The sequence below is a fragment of the Bubalus bubalis genome, chromosome 23 (genome assembly GCF_019923935.1).
Source record: "Bubalus bubalis isolate 160015118507 breed Murrah chromosome 23, NDDB_SH_1, whole genome shotgun sequence".
Lineage (NCBI taxonomy): Eukaryota > Metazoa > Chordata > Mammalia > Artiodactyla > Bovidae > Bubalus > Bubalus bubalis.
This window is the reverse complement of record NC_059179.1, coordinates 21,161,790-21,185,668: the sequence shown is the minus strand read 5'-3', so window position 1 is coordinate 21,185,668 and position 23,879 is coordinate 21,161,790. Positions and strand designations below refer to the sequence as shown.

The 23,879-nt window shown below is 43.2% G+C and overlaps 1 protein-coding gene across 7 annotated transcripts in view; it reads left to right on the top strand.

The window, feature by feature from the left end:
* Positions 1 to 13,519, top strand: part of CPN1 (carboxypeptidase N subunit 1) — a 47,428-nt gene extending 33,909 nt beyond the window's left edge. For 6 of the 7 annotated variants that reach the window (XM_044935005.2, XM_044934999.2, XM_044935003.2 and 3 more), the window contains 4 exons: positions 5,751 to 5,890; positions 7,411 to 7,510; positions 9,895 to 10,013; positions 13,238 to 13,519. In XM_044935005.2, the coding sequence (XP_044790940.1) occupies positions 5,751 to 5,890; positions 7,411 to 7,510; positions 9,895 to 10,013; positions 13,238 to 13,396 (518 nt within the window). In that variant the 3' untranslated portion in view covers positions 13,397 to 13,519. The remainder of the gene's footprint in view (positions 1 to 5,750; positions 5,891 to 7,410; positions 7,511 to 9,894; positions 10,014 to 13,237) is intronic. The other variant, XM_044935002.2, reaches the window with a different exon arrangement.
* Positions 13,520 to 23,879: the final 10,360 nt, after the last annotated feature.

Sequence of the window (23,879 nt, the reverse complement as noted above, 5' to 3'; positions counted from 1 at the left end):
ACATGACTGAGGGACTTCACTTTCACTTTCACTTTCACGCATTGGAGAAGGAAATGGCAACCGACTCCAGTATTCTTGCCTGGAGAATCCCAGGGACAGGGGAGCCTGGTGGGCTGCCGTCTATGGGGTTGCACAGAGTCGGACACGACTGAAGCGACTTAGCAGCAGCAGCAGCTGAAAAATGAGAAGCCTTAAGTTGGCATTTAACATCATCTTCTAATTCTTTAAAATGGAGGTTGGAACACTGTGTGGTCCTTTAGAACTGATGGTTCACGTGGTGGATTAGATCATAGGAATGTAGTCAAGTGGTTAAGAGTGTGGTCTCTAAGGTTACATTGGGTTGAAACCCAGCTTGCCCATTCACTAGTTATGTGGCTTCAAGCTAATTACCTAACTTCTCTGTGCTTCAGTTTCCTCATTTGTACTTTAACACTACTTGCATTATGATTTTTATGTAAGTATTAAATAAAATAATGCACATAGAGCATTTGGAAATGCCTGCTTTATAAATATGAAGCTTTTTCTAAAGTGGCATGAGATATGCCTCATATAGCAAAGACAAAGAGAGATGCCAGGCTAGACAGACAATTCCTCTGATATGTGCTCTTTGTACCCTGCCTGCCCATCTCCCATCAGCAGGGATTTGCCATGGCCATTGGCCACTGATAACATAGCAGACACCTCTAGCAAGAGGCTCTTCTCTCTATTCTTTGGGCTTTTCCCATCACTGAGGGTCAAGATGTAACCTCTGTTTACAAACCTTCAGTAGATAAAGAACCTAAGGATAGGTAAGAGCAGAAGCAGGAAACCAGGTTCTCTTAGGAATCATGTTGCAGCAGCTCTCTTCTCCCATCCTCTCACACCTGACCTGTCAGAGCCCAGGTAGTAGAAACTCACTGGTGAGGGCTGAGCTGATGGCTTGTCCTATGGGGATTGGGAAGGAGGAAGGTTGGCAAGTCATCATGTACTAGGAAGATGACAGACTTCTTGTGGCCAAAAACTCACTTGAACGCAAAGCAAGAAGACTGAACTTTACTTTCTTTGATTTACATTCAGTTTAGTTCAGTTCAGTCACCCAGTCGTGTCCGACTCTTTGCGACCCCATGAACTGCAGCACGCCAGGCCTCCCTGTCCATCACCAACACCCAGAGTTCACCCAAATTCTTGTCCATCAAGTCAGTGATGCCCTCTAGCCATCTCATCCTCTGTCGTCCCCTTATCCTCCTGCCCCCAATCCCTCCCAGCATCAGAGTGTTAACTCTTCGCATGAGGTAGCCAAAGTATTGGAGTTTCAGCTTCAGCATCAGTCCTTCCAAAGAACACCCAGGACTGATCTCCTTTAGGATGGACTGGTTGGATCTCCTTGCAGTCCGAGGGACTCTCAAGAGTCTTCACCAACACCATAGTTCAAAAGCATCAATTCTTCGGTGCTCAGCTTTCTTCACAGTCCAACTCTCACATCCATACATGACCACTGGAAAAACCATAGCCTTGACTAGACAGACCTTTGTTTAGGAAAGCAGTAAGTTGTTGTTTGGTCACTAAGTTATGTCCAACTCTTTGAGACTCCACGGACTGCAGCATGCCAGGTTCCTCTGTCTTCTACCATCTCTTGGAGTTTGCTCAAATTCATGTCCATGGTGTTGGTGATTCTGTTTAACCATCTCATCCCCTAAGCCCCCTTCTCCTTTTGCATTCAGTCTTTCCCAGAATCAGGGTCAAAGCAATAAGTGCCTGTGTGCTAAGTCAATTCAGTCGTGTCCGACTCTGTGTGACCCCATGAACTATAGCCCACCAGGCTCCTCTGTCCATGGGATTCTCCAGGCAACAATACTGGAATGGGTTGTCATTTCCTTCTCCAGGGGATCTTCCCTACCCAGGGTTTAAACCCACGTCTCTTAAGTCTCCTGCTTTGGCAGGCAGGTTCTTAACCACTAGCGCCATCTGGGAAGCCCCAAAGCAATAAGTGAACGTGAACGTGAAAGTGAAGTTGCTCAGTTGTGTCCGACCCTTGGCGACCCCATGGACTGTAGCCTACCAGGCTCCTCTGTCCATGGGATTTTCCAGGCAATAGTACTGGAGTGGATTGCCATTTCCTTCTCCAAGGCATCTTCCCAACCCAGGGATCGAACCCAGGTCTCCTGCATGTACCCCCTCCCAAATTTAAAATATAAAGTATACTTTTTCAAATACTTGTTCCTCCCTTCCCTTCCCATTTTCTGGGATAGCATAACCCATGCCTCCACTAAATCATTAATCATTTAGTAATTCAGTTCACTTCAGTTCAGTCGCTCAGTCATGTCCAACTCTTTGCGACCCCATGAATCACAGCACGCCAGGCCTCCCTGTCCATCACCACCTCCCGGAGTTCACTCAAAGTCACGTCTATCGAGTCAGTGATGCCATCCAGCCATCTTTATCCTCTGTCATCTCCTTCTTCTCCTGCCCCCAATCCCTCCCAGCATCAGTCCTTCCAATGAACACCCAGGACTGATCTCCTTTAGGATGGACTGGTTGGATCTCCTTGCAGTCCAAGGAACTCTCAAGAGTCTTCTCCAACACCACACTTCAAAAGCATCAATTCTTCAGTGCTCAGCTTTCTTCACAGTCCAACTCTCACATCCATACATGACCACAGGAAAAACCGTAGCCTTGACTAGACAGACCTTTGTTGGCAAAGTAATATCTCTGCTTTTCAAAATACTATCTAGGTTGGTCATAACTGTCCTTCCAAGGAGTAAGCATCTTTTAATTTCATAGCTGCAGTCACCATCTGCAGTGATTTTGGAGCTCAAAAAAATAAAGTCTGACACTGTTTCCACTGTTTCTCCATCTATTTCCCATGAAGTGATGGGACCGGATACCATGATCTTTGTTTTCTGAATGTTGAGCTTTAAGCCAACTTTTTCACTCTCCTCTTTCACTTTCACCAAGAGGCTCTTTAGTTCTTCTTCATGTTCTGCCATAAGGGTGGTGTCATCTGCATATCTGAGGTTACTGATATTTCTCCCAGCAATCTTGATTCCAGCTTGTGCTTCTTCCAGCCCAGCGTTTCTCATGATGTACTCTGCATATAAGTTAAATAAGCAGGGTGATGATATACAGCCTTGACATACTCCTTTTCCTATTTGGAACCAGTCTGTTGTTCCATGTCCAGTTCTAACTGTTGCTTCCTGACCTGCATATAGGTTTCTCAAGAGGCAGGTCAGGTGGTCTGGTATTCCCATCTTTTTCAGAATTTTCCATAGTTTATTGTGATCCACACAGTCAAAGGCTTTGGCATAGTCAATAAAGCAGAAATAGATGTTTTTCTGGAACTCTCTTGCTTTTTCCATGATCCAGCGGATGTTGGCAATTTGATCTCTGGTTCCTATGCCTTTTGTAAAACCAGCTTGAACATCTGGAAGTTCATGGTTCATGTGTTGTTGAAGTCTGGCTTGGAGAATTTTGAGCATTATTTTACTAGCGTGTGAGATGAGTGCAATTGTGTGGTAGTTTGAGCATTCTTTGTCATTGCCTTTCTTTGGGATTGGAATGAAAACTGACCTTTTCCAGTCCTGTGGCCACTGCTGAGTTTTCCAAATTTGCTGGCATATTGAGTGCAGCACTTTCACAGCATCATCTTTCAGGATTTGAAATAGCTCAACTGGAATTCCATCACCTCCACTAGCTTTGTTTGTAGTGATGCTTTCTAAGGCCCACTTGACTTCACATTCCAGGATGTCTGGCTCTAGGTCAGTGATCACATCATTGTGATTATCTGGGTCATGAAGATCTTTTTTGTACAGTTCTTCTGTGTATTCTTGCCACCTCTTCTTAGTATCTTCTGCTTCTGTTAGGTCCATACCATTTCTGTCCTTTATCGAGCCCATCTTTGCATGAAATGTTCCCTTGGTATCTCTAATTTTCTTGAAGAGATCTCTAGTCTTTCTCATTCTGTTGTTTTCCTCTATTTCTTTGCATTGATCACTGAGGAAGGCTTTCTTATCTCTCCTTGCTATTCTTTGGAACTCTGCATTCAGATGCTTATATCTTTCCTTTTCTCTTTTGCCTTTAGCGTCTCTTCTTTTCACAGCTATTTTTAAGGCCTCCCCAGAGAGCCATTTTTCTTTTTTGCATTTCTTTTCCATGGGGATGGTCTTGATCCCTGTCTCCTGTACAATGTCACAAACGTCATTCCATAGTTCATCAGGCACTCTATCTATCAGATCTAGTCCCTTAAATCTATTTCTCACTTCCACTGTATAATCATAAGGGATTTGATTTAGGTCATACCTGAATGGTGTAGTGGGTTTCCCTACTTTCTTCAATTTCAGTCTGAATTTGGTAATAAGGAGTTCATGATCTGAGCCACAGTCAGCTCCCGGTCTTGTTTTTGTTGACTGTATAGAGCTTCTCCATCTTTGGCTGCAAAGAATATAATCAATCTGATTTTGGTGTTGACCATCTGGTGATGTGCATGTGTAGAGTCTTGTTTTTGTTGACTGTATAGAGCTTCTCCATCTTTGGCTGCAAAGAATATAATCAATCTGATTTCGGTGTTGACCATCTGGTGATGTGCATGTGTAGAGTCTTCTCTTGTGTTGTTGGAAGAGGGTGTTTGCTATGACCAGTGAGTTCTCTTGGCAAAACTCTATTAGCCTTTGCCCTGCTTCATTCCATATTCCAAGGCCAAATTTGCCTGCTACTCCAGGTGTTTCTTGACTTCCTACTTTTGCATTCCAGTCCCCTATAATGAAAAGGATATCTTTTTTGGGTGCTAGTTCTAAAAGGTCTTGTAGGTCTTCATAGAACCGTTCAACTTCAGCTTCTTCGGCATTACTGGTTAAATGGGTGTAATTCCAAGATCATGAAGTTTATATCAAGATGATAGTGAGGTTTCTAGACCAGCATCATCAGCATCACCTGGGAACTTGTTAAAAAAAAAAAAAAGCAAGTACTGGATACATACTGAGTCAGAAACTCTGGGGCTGAGGCCTAGCAGTTTGTATTTGGCTGGAAGTCACAGCCTTCTAGGTAATTCTGATTCAGGGAGAGAATCAATGTAACAAGCTAGAGTTGTTCTCCAACTTTCCCCATTCTTTTAATAAAAGCTGGTTGCACTCATCAGCTTAGAGAGCAGGTAAAAAGTTGATTAGATGAATAATTTTTAATCCCAATAAGTTTGTGATATAAATACCATTCTAATAATCAGAAATATATTTAAAAGTGATTGATTCAGTTGAATAATATACAGGATAGAAACAGGCAAGCATTTGATAAAGAAAAACTATAACTGCCTTCTGCTTTCTCTGGAGTTTGTTTTTCTAGGATAACTATTTTCAAGTTGGTGCTGTGTTCTCAGGTAGGAGAAAGGATGTGAAAGCAAGATAACCATCTCATCTCCGACCTCCCAGATCTGAAGAATATCATGGTCCAAGAGAAGAATCTATCCCCTGAGAGCACTAATTGTCTGATATGAAGGCATGAGTAATAAGCAGACCTTGGTATGATGAGAGAGACAAGAAGTGAATTTAAGTCATGAAATGGAAGAAGTAGAGAATGGAGACCACACAGTGGGCATTTGTGAAGGGAGAAAACTGGAAAGATAGATAGGCATGTGAATTTGAAAACTGGGGAAAGGGCTTATGGAGGAGAAAAATAATGGAGATGAAGAGGTAGAACATCAGGTGATGGGGAAGAGTGTGGAGAAATTGAGTGTTGAGTGGGAACTTGATTATACAACTCTGCCACTGCTCTCTTTCCCCTAGGAATGCAAGACTTTAATTATCTCCATACCAATTGCTTTGAGATCACGCTGGAACTTAGTTGTGACAAGTTTCCGCTGCAAGGGGAATTACAACGCGAGTGGCTGGGTAATAGGGAAGCCCTAATCCAATTCTTGGAACAGGTAAATTCCATATTTTAAGTGTCCTGGTTACAGAAAGGGAAGTGTTTTCTGATGGTAGGCAAGGTATTTTGTATGACTCAGGTCTGACTTTTGCTCTGACTCAATACACTAGATCTCAGCTTTTCTACCAGTGAAATTAATTCATTCCACTTTGTTGAGCACAGCTATCTGTCAGAGACTGTACTCTGTGCTGAGGATTAAGAGTAAACAAATATATATCTCTGCATGCATGCAGCTCATATTCCAGTAAGGAGAGACAGACAATAAATAAAATAATTTGTAACACATTAAATGCATAATGCTATGAAGAAGGCCTTACAGAGAAGGTAACATTTAAACAGACTTACAGGACGTAAGGGAGTAAATGGTTCAGATATCTAGGGGAAAGGGGGCTCCCTGATGAAGTCATAGTAGCAAATGCAAGGCCAACAGTAAGCAGATGAAAATGCTCAGAATCACTGGAGAAATGTAAATCAAAGCCACAGTGAAATACCACCTCACACTCATTAAGATGGCTGCTATAAAAAGACAAATTTAAAAACAATGATGGAAAATAGCAAGTGTTGTGAAGAAATTAGAACACTGGTGCAGTGTTGGTGGGAATGTAAAAATGGTGTAGCCACTATGAAAAAACAATGTGGTGGTTCCTGAAAAAAAAATTAAAAACAGAGCCGCCATATGATCCTGCAAAACCAATTCAGGGTGTACATCCTGAAGAACTAAAAGCAGGATCTCAAAGAGTTATTTGTACACCTGTATTCAGAGCAGTATTGTTCACAGTAGCCAAAAGGTGAGAGCAACCCAGTGTCCACTGGTGGATAAAGGGACAAACAAAATGTGGTATAGACACACAGTGGACATATAGCCTTAAGAGAGAAGGAAATTCTGCCATGTGCTACAATGTGGATGAACCTAGAGGACATTATGCTAGGTGAAATAAGCAAGTGACAAAAAAACAGCAATTTTATTTATATGAGGTATGAAGAGTACTCAAATTCATAGAGGTAGAAAGGAGATTGCTGCTGCTGCTAAGTCGCTTCAGTCGTGTCCGACTCTGTGCGACCCCATAGACAGCAGCCCACGAGGCTCCCCCGTCCCTGGGATTCTCCAGGCAAGAACACTGGAGTGGGTTGCCATTTCCTTCTCCAATGCATGAAAGTGAAAAGTGAAAGTGAAGTCGCTCAGTCGTGTCCAACTCTTAGCGACCCCATGGACTGTGGCCCACCAGGCTCCTCCATCCATGGGATTTTCCAGGCAAGAGTGCTAGAGTGGGGTGCCATTGCCTTCTCCAGGAAAGGAGATTAGTGACACGATTTGACTTAGATTTTAACAGGATCACTCTGACTGCTGTTTTGAGATTACTGGGAATTGTGGTGAGAACAGAAAGACCAATCAAGAATCTGTTACCATAATCTTTGTGAATATCAAGTGCAGTAGCACATGGGGAAGGGCTTCGAGGACTCTCAAACATGGCACAAATGTTTTGTGAGCATCACTATACACTATAAACTTTCCTACAGGTCCACCAGGGCATCAAGGGAATGGTGAGGGATGAGAATTATAATAATCTTGCGGATGCTGTCATTTCTGTCGGTGGGATTAATCATGATGTCACTTCGGGTAGGTGGCCACTGCTTTGTGAGGTGAGAAGGGAGCCTTTACTGCTTCACTGTCTTCAGCATACTCAGGAAGCCAGTTTGTAAGCCAGTGAGACCAGCAGGGATGTCAAGGACACGGGAGGTGGAGGGATTGGAGGAAGAAAGGATAACAGGATTGAGGACAGGAATTAAGAGACAGGGCCAGGAAGATGCAAATGTAAACATCTCTCTCAGCGTTCAGGAGTCACTGCCTCATACTTTGTTAGGAGTGTTTTCTGGAATTGAGGTTATTAATAGCTCTCATACTGATGTGAAATGGGATAGAAAAGAAAAGGACTGTAAAACTGGTGTTTAGTCTTGACCCCAAGCCAGGCATTTCGCTACAGCTCTGTTTAGGAAAACGTTGGTAAGATGTATTCCATAGTAGGCTCCCTGAGGGCAAGATTGATGGTGGGAGCAAGTCTTCTTGGAACCAACTTGAAACCTTCTAGAATGGTACAGACTATCTCACAGCACAATGGTATTGCGAACTGCTCCAGCCCAGTTTGATCAGGCCCAACTCTTAGGGGTTTGGTGTTGTTTGGTTGGTTTTTCATGTAGAGCGGTAACTCCCAGCGGCTAGGGGCAGGTGAGATTTGCCTGCCTTCCCCAACCTTGATACCAGCATGACTCAGCCACATTTCACCATGTAACTGTACCAAGAAGGCATCTTACAGCTCAATCTGTTTAAACTGGATGAAATCTAAATTTTCAGGAGATAACTTAACATTCTTTAAGGTGCTCCTGACACCTCTTCCATGAACAGTTCATTCAAGGCAAAGGCAACAACATTCTAAAGGCAGAATTCTGTAGACTCATAGTCAAGCATCAGATACCAGATCCTTCCAGTCCAGTGACTGGACCCAGGACTGTTTAGGGAACCACACTCTGACACCCCTAAGAGCTTCAGGGCTTGTTAGATTCTTATATCCTATTCATGCAAGGGTGGGAAATGTCTCATTCTAGTCAATCAACATATGTTGAACTCCATGAATTTCAGCAATAAGAACCCACTTCTAACACACAGGATGCTAAATTGATAAATTACTCATTTCACTACTGGAAGAGCTCATTGCTAATGTTCATTATGCTACTTAGCAAAGCATCTAGTGTTGCTAAAAGATAAAGATAGCGGAAGGCATTGTAATAGCTGCATCTGGAATTAGGCCTTTCTGGTACAGTGGTAGCTAACCACTCCTAGTTGGAGCCTCTAATTAAAGAAAATGACAGTCCCTAGGGTATAACAATGTATGCATTATAACACACTGCTTTTACTAAGGAATTTTAAAGTAAATTATAAACATTATAGGTGGCAGAGACTTCTTCATTATTTATTATCTCTCATTCTTAATTGCATTTATTATGTCAGTTCTTCATTGCTGTTACAATAAAAAGAATTTTAAAGGCACAGACATAATTTATTCTAAAGAGATATAAAGTCATTAGCAAAAATACTACATCCCTGTCTTGAGAAACAGGCTTTCTTTTCAGTTTTATTTTCCCCTTTTTATGGTGATGGAAGAAATATTAGAAATAAGATTCTCAAAATCAGATATTTAGTTCATTTAGTCCAGCCCTCCCACTCAATACAAAATTACATACAAGAGAGGAAGGCTCAAGTGGGAAGGGATATATATATTATATATATATATAGATAATTATTATTGATTTGTGTTGATGTATGGCAGAGACAACCATTGTAAAATGCTTTACAAAACATTGTAAAGCAATTATTCTCCAATTTAAAAAAAAATGACACTTATACAACACCACTGACATCGGGTTGTTTGAATCATGTCCACTGATACAGATTGCGCACTGCACAACTTTTCTAGAGCTTTTCTAGTATAGCTTTTCTAGAGCCCCTCATTCCATTCAGTCTGCTCACAATTTCAAAAGGCAGTTCTTTCCTTTTTTGGTAACTCATATTTTGTCGAATTTTTACTTCTGTCCTCATTCTTATTTCTTTATGTAGACATTGTTTCTTCACAGTGACTTTTCAGACGTTGAAACAAAGGTCTCATGTCATCTCTTTACCAGGAAAAACATTCATAAATCTTTCAACCTTTCTCCTAGTGACCCTTCAGTGGACATGAGTTTGTTTTCAAATGCATGCAGGATCTAAAATTAAACATAGTACTCTCACTGCAGAGCACAGTGAAAATTCTACTTCCTGGGAGCTGAGGCCCATGATCTTAAAATGTTATGACAGCCTATGATTGTTTTAGATCTTTACCAGTTTCATCATGCTGTTTAAAAAAATTAAGCTTGTGGTCAGCTAAACCCCTCAGATTGTTTCTCATATCAAAGCCTCATCTGGGGCAGATTTCTCATCAGCGGACTGAGTTATATCCTTGTAACTTTTAGGTGCCCATGGCGATTACTTCCGGCTGCTGCTTCCGGGTACCTACACGGTCACTGCCACAGCACCTGGGTTCGACCCAGAGACCGTGAGTGTGACCGTGGGTCCTGCGGAACCCAAGCTGGTAAGTTAGGCTGACCTCTACAGAGCACTGTAAAGCTTACGTAAGCAGAGTTACAACTAATCAATTGTGTAGTTCTAACCTCTGCCAAGCTTCCCTCTTTCACCACCTAAGAAAAACAAAATTAGTGCTCCCATATGCTAATTTTTCTCCTATCATTCTTGTGTTTCATCCTTCCCCATTTCTTTTGGTTTTTCCTTTTCCTTCTCTTTAACGTAGCATTGTGATTAAAGCACTGCCAGATTCTAAATCCAGCTCACTTGTCTGCAGACCTTGGACAAATTACCTGATTGCTCTCATCCTCAGTTTCTTCCTCTGTTAACTGGTGATAATAATGCCTCTTTCACAAGAGGTTGAAATGAGAAAGTGCACATAAAACATTTAGTACAGTGACTTACACGTAGAAAGTTCTCAACAAACCCCAGAGACCTTGTCCCGATACACAGGCTTACAGTCTTCTCCGTCATCAGTTAGGACCACCACCAGATGGCTCTCTGCCCTCTTCTGCTGCCCACGTGCCTAGACAGCGTTGCTTTCCACTCACCTCGGCGCTTTTCAATATTCAACTCTGCAAAAGGCTTTCTTTTATAGACAGGATGAGAAGTGAAAAACTTTTTTGATCTATAGCCTGGGCCTTTTTATCTTTGGTCGTTTTGGATTGGGATCTCAGAGCCAAAGAAACTCAAAGATCATGGAGACTAATCCTCAGGTTTCTCAAACAAAGGAAAAGTAATGAGGCCGTCCTGGTTAATGAGCATCTATGGACCTTTCCCTCATGTCAGGTCATCCCTTGGGCCCCCTCACTCAGTCCTATTCCTTCTCTATACATCCTGAGAACTTAGCAGACCTTTCTTCCCTTTCCCTGTTAACTCAATGCAGTCAAATATCTTGCCTTTTCAAATAGTTATAGGTACTATTCTTTGAATAGCTACTGTGTGTCAGACATTACCTTTCCAGAATCATCTCATTTAACCTTCATAACAACCCTGTATATAAACCCATTTGTGGCTGAGGAAGCTGAAGCTCAAAGAACAGGAGTAACTTGTCCAGTACCCCATGGTGAGTAAGTGGGAGCCAGGAGTACAGCCTCTGTGGGGCTTTCAGGGCAGCTTTCTCAGCCAGCCTGTTACATGGCCTTGTGCTGAGCTCAGCACCTGTGTTCATAACCTCTTTTTTTTTTTTTAGTAGGGGAGACTTTTTAAAATATTTTTTTCCTTTTTTTTTAAAAAATTTTTTTTAACTTTACAATATTGTATTGGTTTTGCCATATATCAACATGAATCCGCCACAGGTATACACGTGTTCCCCATCCTGAACCCTCCTCCCCCCTCCCTCCCCGTACCATCCCTCTGGGTCGTCCCAGTGCACCAGCCCCAAGCATCCAGTATCGTGCACCAAACCTGGACTGGCGACTTGTTTCATATATGATATTATACATGTTTCAATGCCATTCTCCCAAATCATCCCACCCTCTCCCTCTCCCACAGAGTCCAAAAGACTGTTCTATACATCAATGTCTCTTTTGCTGTCTCATATACAGGGTTATTGTTACCATCTTTCTAAATTCCATATATATGTGTAACCTCTTTTTTAACACAGGAATCACAGTAAAGAGCTCTTTAAAGACTTTGAAATTCCTTTGAAATTTCTAGACAGCTCCCGCTTTCCCCTGTCCTAGTCCCTCCACTCCCTTCTTCTGCAGGATATAAATGACTTCTACTTGCAAATGTGCAAAGCAGAGAGTAGCTCTTCCCTGGCAGCCTGATAACCTGCTCCCGATTTCCCAGTTGGTGCACCCTCTCCCTTTTTCCTTGTTATCCCCCTGCTCCTCATCTACCCTAAAATCAAATGACTTAGGCAGCTGCTTACAGAAGTCTTGCACTATGTGTAAGTCTATTCAATTGCAAATTCAAACAAGGACAAATCCTCTTGAGTAACAAATTAGGCTTCAAAAGATCTTACCTCCTTTCTCATATAGCCTTTAAATGAATTGATATAACCCATCATTGTATCACGTATAACTCAGAGGGGGAAAAGTTTATCTTTTGGATACATTTCTCAGGTACAGTCACAACTAAGAATCCACTTACTGATCCCAGTTGAGTCCCTTTCCCGTTCTAAAGCAGAGATCTACTTGATTGAAAGAAAAGAAAAAAAGATCATTTACTAGAGGGTTTTTGTGCTACAATTAAAACTCTTTAAAGTGTCTCCAAGAGTCCAGTGTTTTCCCTCTGGCTTCCCTCGCTGCCGTCCAGATGTCCCACGCTTTTTATTTCCTCTGTCCTCGCCTCATTTTGTTGTCTCTCTCTCTCTCCCCCCACTTTCCTTTCCTTGATCCGTATATTGACACTATATATAAGAAATAGTACTGATACAGTACAATTGGCTCTAATTTCTCCGGCTTTGGGAGAACTAGCTGGCTGTGGGTTTTTTCCCAAAGGGGCAAGAACTAACCCCATGAAGAGGTCTGTCTGTCACATGTTTTCCAACTCCCTGCTGGCTTTAGCAGCTCAGTCTGTTCCCAGGGCCTGAGAGCCAAGGATGCCTCCAGGGAGTGTAGTTAGAATGCGGCGCCCCACCCTCGCCTTTCCCTTCCTGGGCCGGAGCTCTAGGGCTTCTGCACAGCCCACAGATCCCACACGTGTCAGTCAGAAGCTTTGTCACCTCTGTGTGCGTGGCCAGAAGGAAGGTTTCAGTGTACTGCTGGAAACAGTGCCTTATTGCACGAGGACTCTGAGATTTTAAGAATCCATACTAACAATCTGTATCGTCTCTATTTCCAAACAATTAGGTTTGGAAGGTTTAGCTCTGAAGGTCTGAGGCATTCTTCGGCTTGCCTGAGCACAGTACCTGTGACTCATGCAGTCCGCTTACAGCTGGTGACTGTGGAAGCATGAACCTTAACCCTTGTTTTGAACAGCAGTATTGGCAAAAATCATGCCTTGAGTGTAGATTTTTTTTCTATTACATATAAAATAAATGTACGTTAAGTTCATCCAGATACACCCTATGTATTATCAGTTATGATGCGCCATTTTGGGGGAAATGTGAGCCAAGCCTGTATGACACCACCCACGCTGGTTGCCATGATAGTCTCCTCAGTTCCTTGTCCTCAGGACCTGGAACCATGGTAAAGCAGGATCCAAACTGGTGTTCCCCCAGTTTCAGTTCTAGGAAATAGAAAACTGATTTCTGTGCTCTTGTAGCTTCTTTTTTTTTTTTTCCAGGTTAATTTCCAACTCAAGAGAAGCACCCCTCAAGCAGCCCCTAAGAGGAGAATTCCCAACTCAGGGCATAGAGGCAGAGTCTTACCAAAGAAAGTGCAGTCCCGGGCAGCTAGGAAAAAAGAAACGATGATGAAGCAACCCCAGAGAGGCCCTGCCTGAAATCCGCAGAGCCCGGGGCAACACTTTGGAAAGGCTTTGTTCCTGCTCTCCCACCAGAAGAAGCATTCTTTCTATTTTATTATCTGAGACATATTTAAATATAAACATATTCAGAACAATTCAGAATGGTTTCCATCTGTTCCAGGGGTAAACCCTCTGATGCAGTCATACATAAATGTAAATAATGTTCATTAAGATTTTCCATTTCTGGGGATATGGTTTAGGTCCAGAAGGCTCTGTGCCAATCCACACTGTATCCAGAGACTGGTTCTGGCTGGTTAATCACTCTCCCTCTAGAGTCTAGCACAAAGCCTGCAACACAGTAAGTACCCAATGAAGGTTTCTGGATGAATGGCTGAAAGGATGAGATGATCCATCGTTGATGTTGTTCCCATAGCAAGACCAGGTAGCCCATTCTGAAATCCTAGAGGACCGTTTCAACAAGAGCCAATAATTTATTTTTTTAAAAATATTACTGCTTTTTAAAAATAATTTTTGTTTATTCATTTTTGGATGCGCTGGGTCTTTGTTGCTGTGCAGAGTTTTCTCTGGTTGTGGTGAGCGGGGGCTACCCTTGATTGCAGTGTGCAGGCTTCTCATTGCCGTGGCTTCTCTAGTTATGGAGCACAGGCTCTAGGCGCCTGGGCTTAGTGGTTGTGGCCCATGGGCTTCCCAGACCAAGGATGGAAACTGTGTCCTCTGCATTGGCAGGTAGATTCTTATCCACTGGACCATCAGGGAAGCCTGAGCCAATAGTTTCTTATTTACTAAAGGATTTCACATACAAGCACCTAATCCTTCTGCTACCTATTTTCATACACAAGCATTTTAAACAATATGCATCTTTCAAACATTTTCTGGGTAATAGAGATGCCCCTGTGGAATGACTGTGTCCTGACCCTGTTTCAGGAATACACAGTACTCCCCACCCCCTGAGTTCCCCAGAATGAACCATTTGTACTAAAAATGTTATGAAGCAAAATAGACGTCACTGAAGGTTTTGAAGGAATGTGTGGTCTTTCATCATAAAAGTTCATAACCCCCCACTGGGCATGTTCGGGGTTCCTAATTTCCCTGTCCCCAGGGCTTAGAGGGGGAGTTTACCCATCATCACCCATTTCAGGGCTCAGCCCCAATGAAACAGGGCAGGCTCCATTACCCCCCACACTTACTCCACCTCTCCCCACCTTGTCATCCTCCACCAATGGTTCCTCAGCCTCTCCCAAGCCCAGACCTTTCCCAACATTGAGCAGTTTAGCTGTTCTCAGCAAGTATTCTCACGTCCACCAGAAAACAGGAGGTGCTCTCTCTGTGACAATCCACCCTCTGCAGGAGACCATTCAAGATTAGGATGAACACATGATTTATTTTTGTTACCTGAGCAATCTCTCAATCTGTGGTCAAATGGGAGATAGAAGAAAAGGTATCTTTTCCCATTTAAAAAGGAAATTCTCTCCTCAGGTGATATTTTCTTTCTTCCCAATTTTAATCCCATATCCCTTGGTTCCCTTCTTATTGTTATAAAGAGGGAACTACTTGAGACGGCTCTTTTCAATTCAGTAAGACTGTGCCTGAGGTTGCCATATGCACTTGAGTTTTCCAGAGTGTCTGAATATCACTTACTTTGATTTCCACTTCCTTTATACACAGTCATTTAGCAAAGCTGATGTTTGCAAAGCACGGTCACAGTGCTTTCCCTGGCTGAACAGTATACTTTTATTTATTCATTCATTCATGCGGGGGACATTTATTGAGTCCTTGCTCTTAATAAATGCTGAGAATACAAAGAGAAATAAGATACAGCGCATGATCTCAGGGCTGTTGTGACCTAGTTGGGAAGACAAATAAGTCATTACACTGCCTTGTGATAATTGCTATGATTAAGTGAACTCTGACGTGGGGGACAGGGCACCTGTGGGAAGGGCCCTGGCATAATCTTGGGAAGATCAGGAAAGTCATATTGGAATTGGTAAAGTCTAGGGTAAGATGTAACAAGGTCAGATAAAGAGGCATTGATGGGGAGCAGGGGGAGGGGTAGCGAAAGATAGGGAGCCAGAGTTAGGCTGAGGGGACTGCAAGTACCAAGGTCTGGAGGCACGAGAGAGGGGTCCCTTCAGGGAACTGGGAGAGATTCAGCACTGGGGAGCAAGTGAGGTGCCCAGAAGGTCAGTGGAGTAGGGAGAGACCAGAATGTGCAGGACCTCTGAACCACATTTACAGAGTTCAGGCTTAGAACAAGCAGCCGCTGAAGGGTTCCACTGAGGGGAGAGGCAGAATCAGATCTAGAGCCTTCACCCTGGCTATAGCCTGACAAGCTGGCTGGAGCAGCGGCAAGGCTGAGTCACTGCAGAGACTGCTGAGAGCCAGGTGAGAAGGTGACCGGGTGGGGCAGCGGGGGTGGGGACCACCAGGCCACTCATGACTGAGCCAGAGGCTTCCTGTCAGCCCCCACGGCTTCCCTGACCTCTTCAAGACTTGCACCCTTCTCATTCAGGCCCTCCTGGCCTGCCATCCTGAGGATTTTAAGCACTAAAGGAGATAGCAGGTTTTCAACCAAACTTTAAAGGCTCTGCTGAGTAAAATTCACTCAAGCTGGAGGTGATAATACAGACAGAATATTATATGGAAAATACAGGGTCTGGCCATGACTGTGTAAAATTTTCTTATATGTGGAAGAAGGATGTGAAATCAGAGCTAATGGGGGAGAGAGGCAGAATTCAGAGGACATGAAGAAACATCCTCCATCTTTGAGTCCAGCACTTTTCTGGAGAGTATCCTTTCTATATGATATCTAGGATCTTATTTTGAATCTTCCTTACAAAATGCCAGCCTAGATAGATAATATTTCCCCAAGGAAAGAATACTGTAATTAAGGGCATGGATTTTGGACTCTGACAGACCTGGGTTTAATCCTAGCTCTGCTCCTTATTTGCTGCATGACCTAGAACGAGTAACTTATCGTCTCTGATCATGGTTACTCACCTGGAAAAAAAAAAAATGGAGATAATATCAACCTCACCTGGAGTTAAAGGTGATACTCTCATAGATCAGTAGGGAGGAGAAGGCAGCTTCTGCCCTGGACTCTCCTTGGAGGATTGTAACTCATCAGCTTGGTTGATTGTAAACCAGTGAGGCTTACAGGGGTATCAAGGACTTAGAGGTGCAAAGGCGAGTTTGGAAGTGAGGCAGGTCCTAAGGGGCTGAGTCAAGTCTGTTCTTTCTTTCTTGTTTAAAAATCTCATGTGCTGGAAGTCTTTAGTGTTCCTTACTCCTCCTAGCACTTTTCCTTCCAAATTGAAGACTCTTGACACAGTGATCCTCCTCATGTGACTAGGAGGGGAATTTCCAATTTTAGGGCAGGATGATACCTAATGACTGTTGGAGCCGGTACTGGTGCCCCAAGAAGATCCTGCTCTGGTAAGCTGTGACTCCCTTGTCTTTCCTTTTAGCCTGCCCGGTATATATATATATACAGCAAGCATATTTGTTGAGTGAATGGGCTTTCTCCTGTTGCAGAGAGCAGGGGCTACTCTCTAGATGTACATGGGCTTCTCATTGCAGTGGCTTCTCCTGTTGCTGAGCACAGGTTCTAGGGCGTGTGGGCTTCAAGAGTTGCTGCACATGGACTCGGTAGTTGCAGCCCAAGGCTCCAGAGTGCAAGCTCAGTGGTTGTAGCATGCGCTTAGTTGGCTTGTGGCATGTGGGATCTTCCCAGACCAGGGATTGAACTGGTGTCTCCTGCATTGCAAGGCAGATTCTTAACCACTGGACCACCAGGGAAGCCCTTGAGCATCCGTTTTAAAAATTATTATTGTAAACCATGATAGGCAGAATTCTAAAATGAGTCCCCGTGATCTCAGCCCTTGTCTAAGCCCTCCCCTTGCAGGTGGGATGGGCCTTGTGACCAAGATATCACTCCCTGACTTATGTTCCACTATATGGCCCAGGTTCAATCCCTTAATCAGGATGATCTTTTGGAGAAGGAAATGGCAACCTACTCTAGTATTCGTGCCTGGAGAATCCCATGGACAGAGGAGCCTGGTGTGCTACAGTCCATGGGATCGCAAAGAGTTGGATATGACTGAAGTGACTTAGGACAGGTATGGCAAGAGGATTTAGGACAGATATGGCAAGAGGAATTTGCAAATGTAATGGTAACCCACTCCAGTATTTTTGCCTGAAAAATACCATGGACATACTCAAAACCAGCCAGTTCTGAGTTAATCAAAGGGGAGATTATCTTGGGTGGACCTGACCTTTTCAGACCAGCCTTTTACTATCCGGGAGTTTCTCTCCCAGGCCTGGGAGGAAAAAAACAGACAGCTGGGTTGTGAATTGCACATGAAAAGAGGCAGCCCCTAGGGATTGAGAGTGGTATAGGCTAACAGCTAGCAAGAAAATGGGAACACAGTCATATACCATGAGGAAATGGGTCATGCCAACAATCTGAATGAGCTCAGGCCCATACTTGGGTATAGTCTTGAGAGATGGGAGCAGAGGGTCCAGTTCAACCACGTCCAGACCCCTGACCAATAGAAGCTGGGGATAATGCATTCATGCTATTTGAAGCCTCTATGTTTGTGCTAATCCCCAGTGGTCCAGTGGTAAAGAATCTGCCTGCCAGTGCAGGAGGTGCAGGAGACATGGGTTCAATCCCTGGGTTGGGAAGTTCCTATGGAGGAGAAAATGGTAACCCACTCCAGTATTCTTGCCTGAAAAATACCATGGACAGAGGACCCTGGTGGTTTGTAGTCCATGGGGTCACAAAGAGTCAGATGCGACTAAACACAATAGAAAGTTATTAGTAATATATAAACTATCTTGAATTGCTTTGTAAATTAGGATATAAAGCAATAAAACAACAATAATCCATTGTGTTCACCCTACTGAATGGTAAGGCTGCCAGTACTTCTACCTCATATGAATGTATGCAGAACCTAGCACAGGGAAAAACAAAAACATACAACTCTTTTTAAATAAGAGGGCTAGTATAGGCAACTTTACCCATTTTCTCTCTTTCTAAAGAATACATGTCTCTGACAGCAGGGAATTTATCCTTTGGATAACTGTAGTTTCTGGCTTCAAATAGTCCCCATCATTTGCACCAAATTGCTTGTTACTGGGTTATGGAAATGTACCACTGGCACAAATACTAAAGCAAGAAAAATGTAAAGCATGTCCAAAGACTCTGTAGACAGAATGGTTCCTTAAATGCTTTAAATGGAGGCTCTTCTGCCCTTCCCAAAGGACCAGAGTCGTTAGTGTGTACCACCCCAAGTTCTTCTGTGCACCTTCAGGACATTTTTGGAGAAAAAGTGAGAGCAGGAGCCATCTGAAATAGCCAAAAGTAATTTCTTACAGTTTGAAATTTTATTCTAACAAGATATAACCCCAGTAGATCAATGTCATGGGGTCACAAAGAGTTGGGCACGACTTAGTGAACTGAACTGAGAACGATCTCAAGTTTTTAATTTGTGAAAGACCAAAGACAAGATTTGAGAGCAGCTCATTTATTAATTCATTCATCTGACAGATAGTTGAATCCCATTTATGAATCGAACGCTGTGTTATCTGTGTTAAGAGCAGAGAAACAGTGTAAGCCAGAAAGACATGGTTTCTACCTATTTGGAGTTAGAGGATTTGAAGGAGAGACAAAGAACAAAGCAAGTTCATAAACAAATACATAAAAAGAATTAGTAGCTGAGAGCTGGTGCTGAGAGAGAAAATGCTAGAAGGATCTATTTGAAATAGGATGGTTTGGGAAGACTTCTCGGAAAAGGTGACTTTTGGGCTGAGATATAAAGGATAAGAAAAAGGAAAAGCTTACAAAGAATAGGAATAAAAAGTATAGGCAGAAGGAATAGCAAGGCCAAGGACCCTGCAGCCAACCAGAGCCTGGGTGGTTCTAGCAACTGCATCTCCTGGGTCTAAGGAGGATGTATGTGTGTGCACAGCTTCATCTCCTGGGTCTAAAGAGTGTGTTTGTGTGTGTGTGTGTGTGTGTGTGCAGCTGCATCTCCTGGGTCTAAGGTGTGTGTGTGTGTGTGATCTAACATGCTAGAAGCTTAACCTCGCATAGGTCTACGACTCAGCATAGCATCCAAACAACATTGAATCTAGTCATAAGTGAGCCAGTAAGAGTCACTTTTTCCATGGCCAGAGAAAACACCTCTAATAAGACCAGTCATCTCAAAAACAAGATTGAGAAAGTGGGATAGACTGGCTTGGTTCAAATGTGCCATCAGGATGAGAGAAGTCAAAGTTCACGGGTCTGGAGCATCATCTTCACTTATGTGCTACCATGATTTGTCTAATACACACACTCCCATCAACACTCCATCATGCCTGCCTCCTGCCTAGCTTATTACTTCACTTCGACACTAACTTCATTCTGGCTATTAAACCATGAGTAAACATTCCCTCTGGACAAATGCCTACACAAGCATCCATTCTATCCCTCCTCCCAGAAGTTAAATTTCACTATGTATAAAGGTTTTTTTCCTCTCACTTTCTCTTATTCCTCCCTTCTGCGCTTACTGTTCCTCCCCACGCCCCTTCCCCTCATGAATCTTTCCTTCTTCTACCTTCATTCTCTTCATTTCCCACAACTTCCCTGCACCTTTGCCCTCATCCCATCAAGGGCCCTGCTGCACATGGGATGTGGCTTCACCTGGTGCAGGAGCCAATATTAAAAAAAAAAAAAATGTATTATCAATGAAATTTCTCTCATTTTGCTGCTGCTGCTGCTAAGTCGTTTCAGTCCTGTCTGACTCTGTGTGACCCCATAGACGGCAGCCCACCAGGCTCCCCCGTCCCTGGGATTCTCCAGACAAGAACATTGGAGTGGGTTGCCATTTCCTTCTCCAAAGCATGAAAGTCAAAAGTGAAAGTGAAGTCGTGTCCAATTCTTTGCGACCCACCAGGCTCCTCCGTTCATGGAATTTTCCAGGCAGTACTCTTGGGAACCTGAGTTCCCTTACCCTACTGCTCTCCACCAGGGTGCCCTTTCCCAATAAAATCTCTTGCTTTGTCAGCACATGTGTCTCCTCGGACAATTCATTTCTGAGTGTTAGACAAGAGCCCAGTTTCAGGCCCTGGAAGGGGTCCGCCTTCCTGCAACAAATGGCAACTCTGGCGGGGATTCTTCTTTGCTGAGACTGACATCCTGACCACTCCGGGTACTCAGGGGCCAGCTTGCCTGCCAATGGACCAGACCATGTGGTCTCCTCCTGATGCGGACAACTGGCCAGAGTGCCCCGACCGGTAAGGAACAAGAGACTTTACTGACCTCTCTCCCCTTCCCTCTCTCTTTCCTCTCCTTAACCCTTCCTATCCTTCCCCGTTTTTCTAGTCCCCCGGTCCTGGACACAGGAATCTGGTCGAACGGCTCTCATCCTGAGCTGAGGATTGGAGACTGATCACCTCCTCTTGGCAGAGAACTCGAATTCTGGTTCTGGTCTGGTCTGATTTCTGGTAGGGCCGAGTTCCAGTCCTCCCTTCTCTGGAGGCCCAGGGAAAAGTCCCATAACGCCTGGGTATCTGTAGGTAGCAGAAGACGTCTGTAAGGCCACCCCTTTCACCCCCTCTCCTGCCTCCTCCCCCTTTTTCTTTCAACCTGACTTCCTTTCCTCCCTTTGCTGAAGTTCTGTGTCTCTACAGGAGGTTTTCTGAGAGACTGTATTCTTGTATTTAAGGGAGTGTCTGATGAGGACTGCCAGGTTTATATGCATGTGTTTTAACTCTGTGTTCTGTGTTGTGATTTTTGATGGCCATTTTGCTTTGTCTGGCTTCCCTAGTGGCTCAGATGGTAAAGGTCTGTCTGCAATGCAGGAGACCCGGGTTCGATCTCTGGGTTGGGAAGATCCCCTGGAGAAGGAAATGGCAGCCCACTCCAGTATTCTTGCTTGGAAAATCCCATGGACCGCGGAGCCTGGTAGGCTACCATCCATGGGGTTGCAAAGAGTCGAACATGACTGAGCGACTTCACTTCAACTTCACTTCATTCTTGAAATTTCTTAAATCGGGTATTCCCCAAAATATGGGTAAAGAATCACAAATATGGATAAAGAATCACTCTAGATATTCTTCAGGACGATTCAAGTGATGCAGGAGCCAATTTTGCTTGATGCTCCAACTAAGCAATAAATAACTTAGTGAAAAAGTTATTCTCTTAACAATTTATTTAGATCTTTCTGAATATATCAAGGAGAAAGTCTCTATTGGGTTCTAACTTTCTTGTTCATTCGCTAAGTTGTGTCAGACTCTCTGACCCCATGGACTACAGCACCAGGCTTCCCTGTCCTTCACCATCTCCCAGAGTTTGCTCAAACTCATGTCCGGTGAATTGGTGATGCCATCCAACCATCTCATCCTCTGTTGCCCCTTCTCCTCCTGCCTTCAGTCTTTCCCAGCATCAGGGTCTTTTCCAGTGAGTTGGCTCTTCCCATCAGGTGGCCAAAGTATTGGAGCTTCAGCATCAGTCCTTCCAATGAATATTCAGGGTTACTTTTCTTTAGGATTGACCGGTTTGATCTCCTTACTGTTCAAGGGACTCTCAAGAGTCTTCTCCATCACCACAATTTGAAAACATCAGTTCTTCAGAACTCAGCCTTCTTTATGTCCAGCTGTCACATTGGTACATAACTACTGGAAAAACTGCTGCTTTGACTATATGGACTTTTGTTGGTAAAGTGATGTCTCTGCTTTTTAATATGCTGTCTAGGTTTGTGGTAGCTTTTCTTCCCAGAAGCAAGAGTCTTTTATTTCATGGCTGTAGTCACCGTTCACAGTGATTTTGGAGCCAAAGAAAATAAAATTTGTCACTGTTTCCACTTTTTCCCCATCTGTTTGCCATGAAGTGATGGGACTGGATGCCATGATTTTAGTTTTTTGAATGTTGAGTTTTAAGCCAGTTTTTTCACTGTCCTCTTTCACCCTCATCAAGAGGCTCTTTAGTTCCTCTTAGCTTTCTATCATTAGAGTGGTACCATCCACATATCTGAGGTTGTTGATATTTCTCCTAGCAATCTTGATTTTTAGCTTTGGATTCTTCCAGCCTGGCATTTCACATGATGTACCCTGCATATAAATTAAATAAGCAGGGTGACAATATACAGCCTTGACGTACTCCCTTCCCAATTTGGAACCAATCTGTTGTCCCTTGTCTGGTTCTAACAGTTGCTTCTTGACTTGCATACAGGTTTATCAGGAGGCAGGTAAGGTGGTCTGCTTTCTAACACTGGCTGTTTTCATTTTTTAACAAGAGGACAGTAGCCCTCAAGCTCAGAATTAGAATTTAATAACCATTTTGTTTTCAATGTATTTGTTTTGAAGATTATCTTCTATTAATTGCAATCTATGTACTGGTTTTGCATTTATGGGAGTGGTACAAGTCTTTCCTTAAAAAACAAGGTGAGTAAATTTAAGTAAACATATTTTAGGACTTCTCTGGTGGTCTAGTACTTAAGACTTGGTGCCATGGTAGGAGGCATGGGTTCGATCCCTAGTCGGAGAACTAGGATCCTGCATGCTGGGCAGCATGGCCAAAAAAATTAAATTAAATAAAAAAAAAATAAAAATATTTAAAAAATTTAGGAAGGTGGTATCCATTTAGTCAAAAATTATTGTGATGGTTTTCTGAGAGTGAATTATGTGAAGTGTGGAAAGAACGGAGGCCAGCTGTTTAGCCCCAGGGAGCCTCAGTTCCTCATTTATAAGCTAAAGATAACAATTACTTGTCTGGTTGTTGACATGATATGTGCTAAGAATAAACCACCAATATTATTTGGAGAAGAAAATGATGACCTTGATTATCTTTCTTCATTAATGTAGACAAACTGGGAAAGAAAATAAAGATGGTTTGTAAATTATTTTTAAAGAATTATTAATTCTATTCAAATGGGAACCAGGTTCTATTTCTCAGTGTAATATTTTTTCTGATTAATAAAAGAAAAAAATGATATATGGGAAGTTCTTAACATAAGGTCAGGTCCCAGTGAACATTTACTATAAACTTGTGTTTAGTATTTCAGCTTCCCCTTTCTTTCCTTCCCCTACCTCCTTCCAGATTCTCAACTATCTTCTTTCTTATCTCCTATGAAAATAAGAAGAGATCTGATAGTGTCACTTAAATACATACATATATACATATGTGTGTGTGTTTAATTAAAAAAATTATTTTTGGCCACGCTGGGTCTTTGTCACTTTGCTCAGACCTCCTCTATCTAGTTGCAGCAAGCTGGGGCCACTCTTTGTTATGGTGTGTGGGCTTCTCATTGTCGTGGCTTCTCTTATTGCAGAGCATGGGCTCTAGGCACATGGACCTCAGTCGCTGTGGCTCCTGGGCTCTGGAGCACCGACTTAGTAGTTATGGTGCACGGGCTTGGTAGTTGTTCCAAGGCATGTGGAATCTTCCCAGACCAGGGATCGAACCTGCATTGGCAGGCAGGTTCTTATCTATTGCACCGTGAGTGATGTCCTCACT